Raw genomic sequence first — 13,074 nt, 5'->3', positions numbered from 1 at the left:
AGTTTTCGGAGCATGCGCACTTGCCTAGCCTAGCCTCACCTAGGGTGTGGGTGAAAAAAAACGAATGGTGAGCGGAAGCGGAAGCGGTGTGTGGCAAGACCAAGCGGTTTAATTACACCCGCCCCTCCACCTTCACGTTAGTCGCATTTCCCTTTTTCCGGACTCCCTCGTGCCCAGAGTGCCAGTTATTGGGAGGCGTAACCGTCGCCCTCGCCCCTCCACGAGAGACAGCCGCCTAACCGTCGGTTCCGCCTCCGCCGCCCTTTCCGCTGCAGCCCCGCCCCGCCCCTTCGCTCGAGCGGTACCGTGGCCTTTCGCGCCGAGTCCGGGTCAGGGCGGCCGCCGCTATGTCCGACAAGGAGTTCATGTGGGCCCTCAAGAATGGCGACCTGGACGAGGTGAAAGAGTACGTGGGCAAGGTACAGTGGGAGAAGCCGGGCTGGGAAGGCAGCAGATGAGCAGCGAGCCTTTGAAGGCCCGAGGCTGCGGATAGTTTGTCCCTTTTACTCTGGGGAAGGGGGGGGTTGTTGTCTCTCGCGCCCTGCCCACCTCCACTCCGGGCGGTGTTTTCCCCTCGTAGAAGGCCTCGGTGGGACTCGAGTTTGCCTGAAGGCGCCCAGCGCTTCCGCACGGGCGCGTGGGTGGGTGAGGCCTTCCCGGTGTGCCCACACCGCTTTTCTCGGGCCCGAGAGGGTCTTGGATGACGTCACTTGCGGGGCTGGATGTTGGCAGGGATTTCACTTGGTGGGGGGGGGCGGCTCATCCAGAATAAGCCCCGGGAAGAGGCGGCCTGAAAGGTGGTCGCATTGGTTCCAGGGAGACGGCCGGTCCACGCCCACCTCCTTCCTTTATTTTATTTATTTATTTATTAAATTTATATACCGCCCTATCTCCCTTGCGGGACTCAGGGCGGTGAACAGGCGATACTAAAAACCACGATAATAAATAAATAGTTTCTGTTTTAAAATCGAATTAAATAACAGGCCTGTTCTAAAAACACACCCATACAAAAAAAAACACCCCACTGAAACACAATCCAAACTACGCCAGGCCGGCCGCACGGAATAGATGGGCCTTCAGGGCTCGGCGAAAAAGGCGCAGGTCCGCAACTGTACGTAGGTTGGGGGGGTAGGTCATTCCAGAGAGCAGGAGCTGCCACAGAGAAGGCTCTCCCCCTGGGGGTCGCCAGCCGGCATTGTCTGGCCAACGGCACTCTAAGGAGGCCCTCTCTGTGGGAGCGGACTGGTCGAAGGGAGGTGTTTGGTAGGAGGCGGTCTTGCAAATACCTAGGTCCATTGCCACGGAGCGCTTTAAAGGTTGTTACTAACACCTTGAAGCGCACCCGGAAGGCCACCGGCAGCCAGTGCAGCTCGCGCAGGAGAGGTGTTACATGGGAGCATCTAGAGGCCCCCAAAATCCCCCGCGCAGCCGCATTCTGAACTAGCTGGAGCCTCCGGGTGCACCTCAAGGGGAGCCCCATGTAGAGAGCGTTGCAATAGTAAAGCAATTTGGCTCCGTCGAGGTGTGTCTGCTGTCAATCACACGTTCTCCCAGCAATTAACCAAGGGTCTTCAAAGGCTGGTTCTGTTCGTCGGTCTCATAGTGCCTTGGGCAGGACTATTAGTGCATCCCTCCTTGTTTGTTTGTTTTTTCATTGGGGCTGCAAAGAGCCACACCCTTGTTCTAAATTATAATTCATTTACAGCCATGCCTTGTCTCCTGATTTGTATCGTGTACTCGGCACTGAATTAAAAAAAAAACAACAACCCAAAAGTAACAAAGATGAAAAAGACTGCTCCAAGGTCCAACTTCCTGTTAAGTTTGTTGCTTTACTGAATTGAAGGTGATGAAGTAGAAATCGGAGAAGAAAAAAGGATTAAAATAACTTCAGTTTATTTAGGGAATATGGGTAAAGAGTGCTACAGGTTAAATGAAACCCCTTGGACAAGAGTTGGCAAAGCATTTGTGATAGAACAACGTTTTTATTTTCTGTTTCTCTTACAATCTCCATTGAACCAAAATCTGTATGATTAGTGGAGGGGAAGGAGCAGAATGGAATGTATTATTCAATAGAAAGACAGAAGCCAGCATATTAGAAGGATTCATTGTATATTGCTTTTTATTTATGGTGACCAAACCAATCTGCACAGATTTTAATTTGTGTCAAGTATTGAGTATATAGCTGAGTCAGAAAACAGTTTTCTAATCAGAAAAAGATAGTTGAAAGAGTTGCTGGTTTTCAACCTATGGGTTCAAAACTTTGAGTAGCCTTGGATTATTTCCCAACTCCAAGTGCTTATTGGTGAAATTGCTTTGTTAGGTCCTTCTAGCTATTAACTCATGAGAGAAACTACTTTTTAAAAGTACTTTGAACTTCAGAATCTCAGTTTATTAAAAGGCTGCCTAGAACAATTGAGACTGGAGGAGGCAACCTTTGTGTTTTAAATGGATGGGAGATAGTGGTGTTTCAAAGTTAGGATCAAACAAATTGTATACTCTGTATACAAATTACCCTGATTTTGTAGGATGGAATGGCGAAGGTCTTACCTTGGGTAGAAAAAGTACAATGGGAAATCCTTGCCTTTCTTAGGCATATTTTAGCCAGTTTAAGATTATTTTTCATACTGAAAATTTCAGAATTACTTAGGAACAAAAACAGCATATGGAAATAGATTTTGTTTTTTATAGTTTTGCTTAAATAAACACAAATTTTATTCTATATGTTCTTGGAGTATTCTTCTTACCTAAGAAGATGGAAAAAGCACATATTTCATGAAAATACCCTGGTGCAATAGGTATAGTATTGGAATGAGTACTGCAGTTTATCTATTTATACAATTTATTGGCGGCTCATCTTACCACAGAGTAACTCTGGGCAGTTATATATAACCTGAAATATCATCAATTTGAGTGATGGTCTGTGCATCTTCCACCATGTAATTAAACACTAAAGTGTTGTTCTCACAGTTAAAGGGTCAACTGGGGGCATTTTTTTTAATCTTGAGATAGGAGTCACATGAGGCATTAAAAAGCTAATACACTCTACTTTTCCCCAAAATTGCTTAAAGAAATGGAGATAATTCCATTTCCATATGGAATTCCAATTCCTTATGTTAAGATAATGTTATAAAACATAATGGTAAAATAGTGAGCATACTTGTCTAAAACTGTACATTTTAAATTTACGTGGTTAGATAAATTAACCAGCTCACAAGGAACTGGTTTCCTAATGTAATTCTCTATACCAGAGGTCACCAACCTTTTGGGCACCAGGAACCAGTTCTGTGGAGAAAGATTTTGCCACAGACCAGAGAGTGTGTGGTTTTGTGTGCTACCTGCATCCCATGGATGGGGCTTTGCTTGTTTGTGTGGACCGGTTGCTGGCATGCCTGGGGGTTGGGGGACTCCTGCTCTATACCTAGGTCTCTGCCAGATCTAGACTTTAAATAGAATGTAAAGAAATTGATCTGAAGAGAATTACAGTGACAGTCATCAGCATACTAGTTACTTAGTTTTTTTAATGGAATATGAGCAGCCTGAGAAAGAGAAGGCAGAATTCCTGTCATACAGAATAGGATAAAAGTTTGTTCTTTGCTCCTTGAGCAGACAAGACCTAGATCTATAGGGTTTACAAAAGAATAAATTTGGATTGAATGTTAGGAGAAATTCAGTGCCGTAAGACAGTAAGTGATGGAATCAATTAATTAGATGAATGGGCTGTCTTTTGCTGAAGGTATTCAAATAGCCTTTTAAGATGGACAGTCTTTAGAGTACTTTAGCATAGAATTATTTGCACAGAGGAATATGAACTAGATCACAAATATGTTCTCCAGAATAATTCTATTTTTAATAACCTTCTAAAGGTCCATAGGGAAGAAGGCCAGTCTGATCACTAGTGGGAAATTATTCCATGGCTGCACCATCTACTCTTGACTCTCCTTACCCACTAGAAGTGTAGAATCACAAGTGGCTGTTCACAGAAGATATGACAGGTTGGGCTGATGTGATTGGGTAAAGGCAATCCTGTAGACATCCATGAAGGATTTTATAGGTTAATGCAAGAACCTTAAATTATACTCACAAACTTATCAGTGACCACTGCATGGCCCGTAGAATTGGTGTTATATGTTCCCTTCAAAGGCAGCCCTATTCAAAGTACTCCAATTGCAGTAATCCAATTGGGTGCTAATGGGACATGAATCATTGTACCTAGGTCTGCCTGCATCAGATACAGCTACTGTCACTTAACAACTGCTTAGGACTATTTGAAGTTGCAGTGACGCTGAAAAAATTATAACCAGTCCTCATATTTAACAGTTGCAGCATCCCTGTGGTCATGTAATTGAGATTTAGGCACTTTGCAATTAATTGGCAGGTGTTTATGTTACGTAATCCCCATTTGTGTGTTTCAGTACCAGCTTCTGATAAACAGTCAGTAGAGAAGCTGGTCACAAGTCACAATCATATGATGTCTTGCTTAATGATTGTAGCAGAAGTGAGGTTGTAAATCTGTCTCAATCACCTGTTGTCTACTTAGCAATCTTGTTGCTTAGCGACAGAGTTGCCAGTCCCAATTGTTATGGGAGGACTACCTATAGGGCAGGCATGTCAAATTTGTGATGTCGTGCGACTTTTTCCCCATTGTCGGCAATGGGATGGGCGCAGTTTTAGCGTGACGCATCCGGCCCACGGGCCAGCAGTTTGTCATGCCTGCTATTGGGGAATAATTGATCAACAGATGAATCTGGGCAAAGGTCCCCTAGCCATAGCTTTCATTTACTGTTTTCTCCAGCTGGAGTTGTTTGCTCTAGACAAACCTGCTCTTTCAAAAAGCATGCCTGCCCCTTTAGAACGGGAATTGATAGAAAATCCCGGGATATAAATAGTAACTCCATTTTATTAGGGTTTAGCTTGGTCTGCATCTCCCATTCAGACACTTATAGATTCCGAACATTAGAACTGGACATTGACATCATCTCCCTTACAGTCTGAACTGATGTTATCAGCATATGATACCTCAAATTATATTACCTCACTCAGTGTGTTCAAATGAATATGAAATTGAAAGTCCAAGCTAAAGAGGAATCACAGTTAATGTCTTTTTGGTACTATTTACTGGTCTCAGTGAGATCATTGTGATACATTATGTTAGAATAGGCCCTCTCAAATTTTACTTAGCAGCATTGACTCTTAATATGTAGTTTTGCTGATCTCTTATTCAGTAGTACCTGTTGTTCTTTGCAGTAGTTTTCTCCAACCATCTGACTCTTCCAAATATTCTTTCTGGGAGCAGTGCTTTGTGCAATTATATACTATAAAATATATACTAGGACAATGCACTCAGTTAGATGACCATTCTCCTTCTACATTTTGTCTTTTAAAACTTTAGAATTTTGTATTTTTGGTAAGTAAGATTATTATGAATGCCGTCCCATCCTTGCCATTTTTAAAAGTCCTTTTAAGCCATATTTTTATATCAAAATAATTTAATATTAAATTAATTCCATTAAATTTTTTTTGCTTCTGAAACAATTTTTTACCATGTACCGTATTACTGCGTGAATGGATTGAATGAGAGAAGTTGTATTATTGTATTGCTTTTTGAGTATGTGGGTGTCATCACACTAAAAAGTATGCATATAGCAGCCTCAAGGGATGAAGTCATTTGTACTGATGAATATTTTGTAATAGTTTGACTGAATTCAGTTTTCAGAAAATAATTTACTGGAACAATAGGGAAAATGCAAAAGACAGAGTCAAAAGCAAAGATATCTGGCTTTGTTTAATAATCACAAGGAAAAGTAATAAGCATTTTAAATTATAAACTTACTGTCACACAATTAAATGATTTATCAGTCCATTTATTCATTGTGCTTTTGAATGGACTGATCCCAGAGTGCATTGAATGGATTAAGACAAACATTTAATTCCCTATTACACTTTGAGATGGCAAATGAACCGAAGCATTTAAATGATTATACTTTATCAAGGGTATTATTTGGGATATGAAGTAGAATATCTACATTATCTGTAATCCTTTGAATTCCTATAAAAAGTATGTTTATCAGTTCTAGAACTTTGAGTTAAGAAAAAGTAATCAGCATTACTGCTTCAGTGACTTAGTTCTGTCCTCTTTAATGAAGGAGCACACTGAAAAGTATATTGTAAGGAATTGCTATGTTCCTGGAAAGTGGCCATTGCTTAACATTAGAGGATTTTTAGAGGAGTTCACATTACATGGAAATGCTAAAATCTTTAGATGTATAAATTATTTTACTGTTAAGCATTTATATAAAAAGCTATGACTATGCACAACTGCTGTAGTTTTTGTTTGTCACTACAATTTTGAGTGGACGTGCTAGTTTTTAAGACCAGCAAGAAGAAAGGGAGAAATTTCTATCAAGAGCTACTTATTTTTAGATATTATGCTACTAAATACTATTTGGTGGAACAACCAGTTTCACACCTTTGTGTGGTTTCTCAGTACTAGCTATATAATTAAAATCTACCCAGGTATAAGATGAAAAAGCTCTTCTGGTGGCAACACGTAACATGAATATTAGGCTGAGAACTACATCGGTACTTCAGAAGTCCTAATAATGATAAACCTTCAGGGTATGTTCAGATGGATAAGAAAATTAGGAATCTGAATCTAAATATGTATGAAGTTGGAGCAAATGGATTTATAGATGAGTAAAAGGCATAGAAAACAACCTACATTGTGACTAATTATTTGAAATTATTATTCATCTAATTCAACTCTTGATATAAACCATTATTTTGCATTCTTATACTGGCAGTATACTCTCAATTAAATTATATGTTCAGGTTTTGACTAGAACTTTGCATTTGCTTGGAACTAAACAGCCTACAGAGAACATTCCATGAAAATTTTTATTTGGTTTATGTTGCAGTGCAACNTTTGAGTAGCAAAAATTGTTAAACATGCTTTTTACAGCCTCTGCATCCATAAATTACCCAGAAATCTCTGAGCTCAACAAAGAAGTCATTTTATTCATTTCAACACAGCATAATGTAATGAAAGCAAAAATGCACTTGTTTGCATTGAGGTTTCTTACTGTACATGAACAACAATGTTCACATTTTTGGAACACAGATGGTTTGAGAAAGGAGCGAAGGAATCTTATTTATGCCAAAGTGGAAAATCCTTTCCTCAATAGAGGTCAAGGTTTCAGACACAACCTGTCCCCCATCTTTTATGCTGCTTTTTCATTAGTCCCCAAAAAGGTTAAGACCACTTCACAGGTTCACCAGGGAGGTCACACACTTAGGGTATAGAATTTAAAAGTTGAAACATTTACATCTCAATAACTTTCTGCCTACTCATTTAACAAGCCTATCCAAATTAGATGAGAAATGAAATTTCCCTGGAGGACATATATGGGGTCCCCCTAACAACTAGCTCAGACTGAAGAAGCTACTTAGATGAACAGTGAAATGTTTTGAATCAACAAGAAACGTCTAGTTGCTATGGCTGAACTTCCAGACTACTAACCTCCATGTTACGACTGGTTGAAGTAAAAGATATTTTACCAAAGAATAATTAACCTTTTTTTTAATTCCAAAGGGTGAAGATGTTAACCGAACATTGGAAGGTGGGAGAAAACCTCTTCACTATGCAGCAGATTGTGGACAGCTTGAGATTCTGGAGTTTCTTCTATTAAAGGGAGCTGATATTAATGTATGTTAAATAAAATCATTCAGGCAATATAATAGATGAAATTATCTGTTAGATTAAGACAAATAACTGTTTTAAATGCATAAAGTGGGATGTATATATAATTGCCCTTGACATAAGTGTTAATTTTGTTATTGCAGTACAGTATAACATTTATTTATTGGAGGATATTAAAAGAAAATAGAATATCCACCTATATCTATCTGTCTGTCTTATCTAGTCTGTCTTCATTAGCTGCCACTTACTAGGAACTAACAGATTAATCTGGATGATTATAGCACTTCACTACTTCAACAGAACACTTGAAGTTAATCAAGATTTTCATAAGCATCCAAATCTTGTTGTCCTTATCTTGAAAAATATCACTTGTAGGATATCTATATTCTATTTGATTAAATATTATCATTTTGGCCATGTTTTTTTTTGGGGGGGGGGTTTCCATCTTCTCATAAAGCTTAAGTTTGAAACGAGAAAAAAGTTGTCCTCTTCATGATGAGGCCTAGCGATGATCTCTTTTAATATGGGAGAAGGTACTGTACAGGAGAAAAACAGCTATATTAGGGAAGAGGGTGCTTGTCCTTTCCCTGTCAATTGATTTTTCATTGCAAATTCCCTTGCCAAATTCCTATTTAAATAATTTTGCCCAAGCCGGTCTTAAAACACATTGAAGACTTTTTATAGGGATGGATAATATTTGTAGCAAGAAGAACTCCTGTTTGTCAATCCTCTTCTAGTAATATCCTGATCCAAATTTTAAGTAAATATTGTAGATGAAGAAATTTTTGTAGAAGTAAAGACCATTTCTACTTACTTGCTTCGCACTCTCACCGTTGATTTACCTTTTAGTAAAATGTAACCTTCCAATAATGTGATATCTGCATAATTCTTCGTGAGGGAAGCCTGCAACTTTGTCACTTGAGTCATATTAGGAGATGCATGTATCGATTGAGGTTTCTTTTTTACAGCTTACTTTTTTTTTTACTTTTTATAGGCTCCAGATAAGCATAGTATCACTCCACTTCTTTCAGCAGTTTATGAAGATCATATGTCCTGTGTGAAATTACTTCTGTCAAAGGTGAGAATACATGATAGTATCATTCTGACAATTGTACCAACTTAGTAAATTTTATTTTTCAAGATGTCAGATATTTTAAGGATGCCTAATATGGAGTAGATATCAGAAAGAAAATCAGATAGACCAAAGAAGAAGGGTGAGAAAGAAAAGAAGAAAGCATTTAATGAAGTGCAGAGCTTCTGAAATGTTTGGGAATGACAAGATTTAGTCTTTAGAATCCCCTTTTATTAGTCATTGACTTGAGCTATTGTATGTATAGGGTAACGTTTAGTGTAGTTATTTTGTTCTAAAATTATTTGGCTAATTTAACAGTATAAGTAGAATTTATGCTGTGAATAGTTATTCATGTTGATATAGTCAATTAAAAAAACTACAAGCAAATAGGAACAATCCTAGTACTATATTAAATATAAGTGTTAAAAAACTTAGGGCATTTTGAAAAATACTGTTTTAAAGGTTTTTAACTCATACATTTATTTTTATATAAAGAGAGGCCAATGTAACTTTACACTGTTTCAGTTTCAAGCATGAGTGCCATTCGTATAAAGCTGCTTTTCAGGAAAAAAAGGGGGAGCTCCTGAAAACTGTTCATATGTCAAGGTGGCATGATTTCATTTTCTGTTGTAATAAAAATCTGCCTTGATTTAATAGTTAAACATCTAACTGTACAAATATTTCATTCAGTCTACTGGAAAGAAAACAGTTCCTTTCACCATGGCTTCTTTTTCAGATAATTTAGAAGCAAGCATTTAAGGCAGATACTGTTTCTCAGTTTGTTCTATTTTGCTGTTTTATATTCTGTTAGATACACACAGAGAGAAAGCGACAGAGAGAGAAACAATGACAAACTTTATAAAATAAAATCTCACTTTTTCCCCATTCTGAATTGTGTAACTTATTGCAGACTGATAGTTGTTAATACACCAGGTGAGAACTACTGATAGACATTTGGGCTATGTTCACATATACTAAACCATAAACAATATATTTACAAATATTGTACCAGAATTTTAACTGCTAAGTGATGCAGTTACTAAGCAGGTCATTGCATGACCTGACCCAATTCCAGAAACATTTTACCATGGTCATTAAATGAATCAGTTATTAAGCAAATCAGGCTTTTCCAATTGACTTTGCTTGTTGGAAGCCAGCTAGAAAGACTGCAAATTGCAATCACATGATTGCAAGATGCTGCAACCTTTGTAAATGCGAGCTGGTTGTCTAATGTCCAAATTGTGATCATGTGACCTGGTGGTGGTCATAACTTCAAGGACAGGTCATAAGTCATTTTTTCCAGTGCCATTGTAACATCAAATCATCATTAAACAGTCATACATTCATGGTCATTAAGCAAATCTGGCTTTCTCCATTGACTTTGCTTGTTGGAAGACGCCTGAGAAGATTGCAAATAGCTGTAACCAGTGTAAATGCATGCCGGTTGCTAAGCTCTTGAATTTTTATCACGTGACCACAAGGATACCAAAATAGTCATAAATACAAGGACCAGTTGTAAATCACTTTTTTCAATGCTATCAAGTCTCTCTTTTCAGTGTCATTTGGACTGTAAGGGGTTGTGAAGCAGGCTGTGGTGTACCTTCTCAAGTCATCGTTGGATTTGTGATGACTTGAGTATTTCTGTGCAGTCTCCAGTCTCCCCTTTTTAGGCAAGTTGGTAGAGAGGATGGTCTAGCCCGACTCCAGCTCCATAACAAGAAATGGATCTTTTGGACCCTTTTCACTTAAATTTAAGGCCATGGTTTGGTACAAAGACACCATTAGTGATTCTTTCTGATTTGTGATCTTGTGGTAGAAACCATGATGAAGCTGGTATGTCCATCGTAGTATTTCTTGATCTTTCAGTGGCTTTTAATACTATCAGGATGGTATATTTTTAGAACAGCTTAAGAGGGTGGGCATGGGAGGAACCATTTTGTAGTAGTCATCTTCCTTTCTCTATGGCCAGTTTCAGTTGGTGTTGACTAGATGGGAGAGATTATGCCCACAGTCCCTTACTTGTGCAGTGACACAAGGTTTCAGTATTCTCTTCCCTTCTTCTTAACTTCTATATGGATCCATTGGATGAAGTCATCTCCTGGTTTGAGTTCAAATATCATTAATACGATGATACCCAGTTATACATCTGGACCCCAAACTGAGCAATGGAGTCAAAGTTCTAACAGAGTACCTGGAGGCTGTTCAGATCTGGATGGTGAGGAACAAACTGAGGTTCAATCCTGATAAGACACCCCCCCCCTCCCATCTGAAGACATTTTATTATTGCAGAAGAGTTTTTTTACCTTTGTTCAGCAGCATTTGGTTAACTTCTGGAAACCAAAAGAGCTTGCAGTCCGATTGCACAGCTGATCACTTGGAGAATCAGGTATATAACAAAGAAGTTTGTTTTTCCTAAAGTGACAGTTCTTATCTTTTTTTTTACAGGGTGCTGATAAGACTGTGAAAGGGCCAGATGGACTAACTGCCTTTGAAGCCACTGACAATCAGGCAATCAAAGCTCTTCTTCAGTGATGGATGGACTGAGATCTAATGTCTCTCCTGTGGCCTCACACTGCTGCCTGTCTATCACTCTTTGTATCTTCCAGCTTCTTCAGCTAAATATTGGAGAGGGAGGAAAAAAAAACACAGTAAATCAGTCTAGTTAGGTACCTCTATCAAAAAAAGAACATGTTTGGAGAGTAGAAATACATATAATTGGTGTCTCTTTAGGACTTTTTACCCTGAACAATTTTCCCCATTTCTAGCAAAATTGAACTTCTGCTGTGGAAGGGGAGAAGAATGTGTTCTGTAATGTAGCTTGTAAATGACTTGCTGAAAGTTTGTAAAATGGAAACTCTGTTCTTTATTTTCTAATATGTAAAAGCAATTAGCAGCCCAGCACTGTTATGCCGACACTTAACAAGCAAGGCAATGGGATAGCTTCTCTGTAGTTCTGTCCCTGTGCTGTAAATAGATTATGTAATGCTGAAGGGTTTTGCTGATAATGTCCCTGTATTTAATAATGCCATTATTAACAAGGAACAAATAATACAAGCAGGGCTAAATCTCCAGCAGAGGTGCTGGAAGAAATGATTAAAATCATGGGTTTTCTACCTTCCAAGATGCAAACCAATTACTTCTGGAATAGAGCTTTTGAAAAACTTCTAATTAGAGTGCCCTCCCCTAGCACATTGTAAAATACACTGGAACAAAGTGACTGTTCCAGATCTCTTGGTGCTAGAAGATGGTAGCTTTGCCTTCATGATTTAAATTCAAAATACCCTAATAAAATGACTCAAATTAACTTTGTTTTAAAGAAGGCAGGAGCTTCTATTCTAGCATCATCCTTGCTGCATTAATCTGGTTAAATGCATGTATCTTTGAAAGGGGTTTGATTTACTATTAAGCTTTTGCATCTGGCAATGATCAAAATTATATACAATTGATAAAATGGTCCTGAACAATGACAGGTTGCATTTACTGCCCAGTAACAGATTATGGTTTATACAAGTAATTTCACAAGTCTTCAATGTAGCGCTTTAAAAATATTCACAGGTAAGGATTTGTAGTATGCTAATATCTTGATTGGGATGCTAGGTTAAATTGCATTTGGATATTCTTTTTGAAAAAAGTCAATACATTTTGTATCATAATATTAAAAACTTCCCAGTAAGATTTTTATTGGCTTTGAACGTGTGCAGTGCAATGTTGACTGTCATCTAGGAAGTTCTGGTGTCTAGCACATTTCATATAATGAATGTAGCTTTTGAGTTTAAAAACATTTAACTTTTACTATTGTACCATCCTCTTACCAGAAAAAAAGAAACTGGAGAAATGGACTTGTTAAGCGATGTTAACATTGTATCTTATTTGTCCCTTATCACAGATATCATCTGTTATATTCAGATCAGTTATCTAGCATCCATGGGGAATAAACTTCGTTCTCCAAAGATTGTTTTAAAAGTAGATCTATGTAATATATTTTTGTATTGGTGCAGAAATGTGATATAAAAATAATAAACTTTGCATGCACAGTCTGCATAATCACATATTCACCTTTTTGTGCTATGGTAAACTGAAAAATATTAATCCAATAAATTGAATTTCAGATTAATTTTAAAATCAAACATATTTTGTCACAATTGGCATGGCCTAATTGACATTTGCCCTGAAGGGATGTGAAATGTTACCATTCTATTCTAGTAAAGCATAAATTATGATTATCAATAGTTTGTTCAAATATTTCTTCCATTCTCTCTCTCTCTCTCTCTCTCTCTCTCTCTCTCTCTCTCTCTCTCTCTCTCTC

At 38.2% G+C, this 13,074-nt stretch overlaps 1 protein-coding gene across 1 annotated transcript; it reads left to right on the top strand.

Moving 5' to 3' along the window:
• Window positions 1-278: 278 nt before the first annotated feature.
• On the top strand, window positions 279-12,815 carry MTPN (myotrophin). Its single transcript, XM_015831985.1, has 4 exons — window positions 279-419; window positions 7,589-7,702; window positions 8,691-8,774; window positions 11,214-12,815. The coding sequence occupies exons 1-4, from the start codon at window positions 348-350 to the stop codon at window positions 11,298-11,300; spliced, it is 357 nt and encodes a 118-aa protein (XP_015687471.1). The 5' UTR covers window positions 279-347; the 3' UTR covers window positions 11,301-12,815.
• Window positions 12,816-13,074: the final 259 nt, after the last annotated feature.

The sequence above is a fragment of the Protobothrops mucrosquamatus genome, unplaced genomic scaffold (assembly GCF_001527695.2).
Source record: "Protobothrops mucrosquamatus isolate PMUCROS unplaced genomic scaffold, P.Mucros_1.0 scaffold_293, whole genome shotgun sequence".
Taxonomy (NCBI): Eukaryota; Metazoa; Chordata; class Lepidosauria; order Squamata; family Viperidae; genus Protobothrops; species Protobothrops mucrosquamatus.
This window is presented reverse-complemented; position numbering and strand designations above follow the sequence as displayed.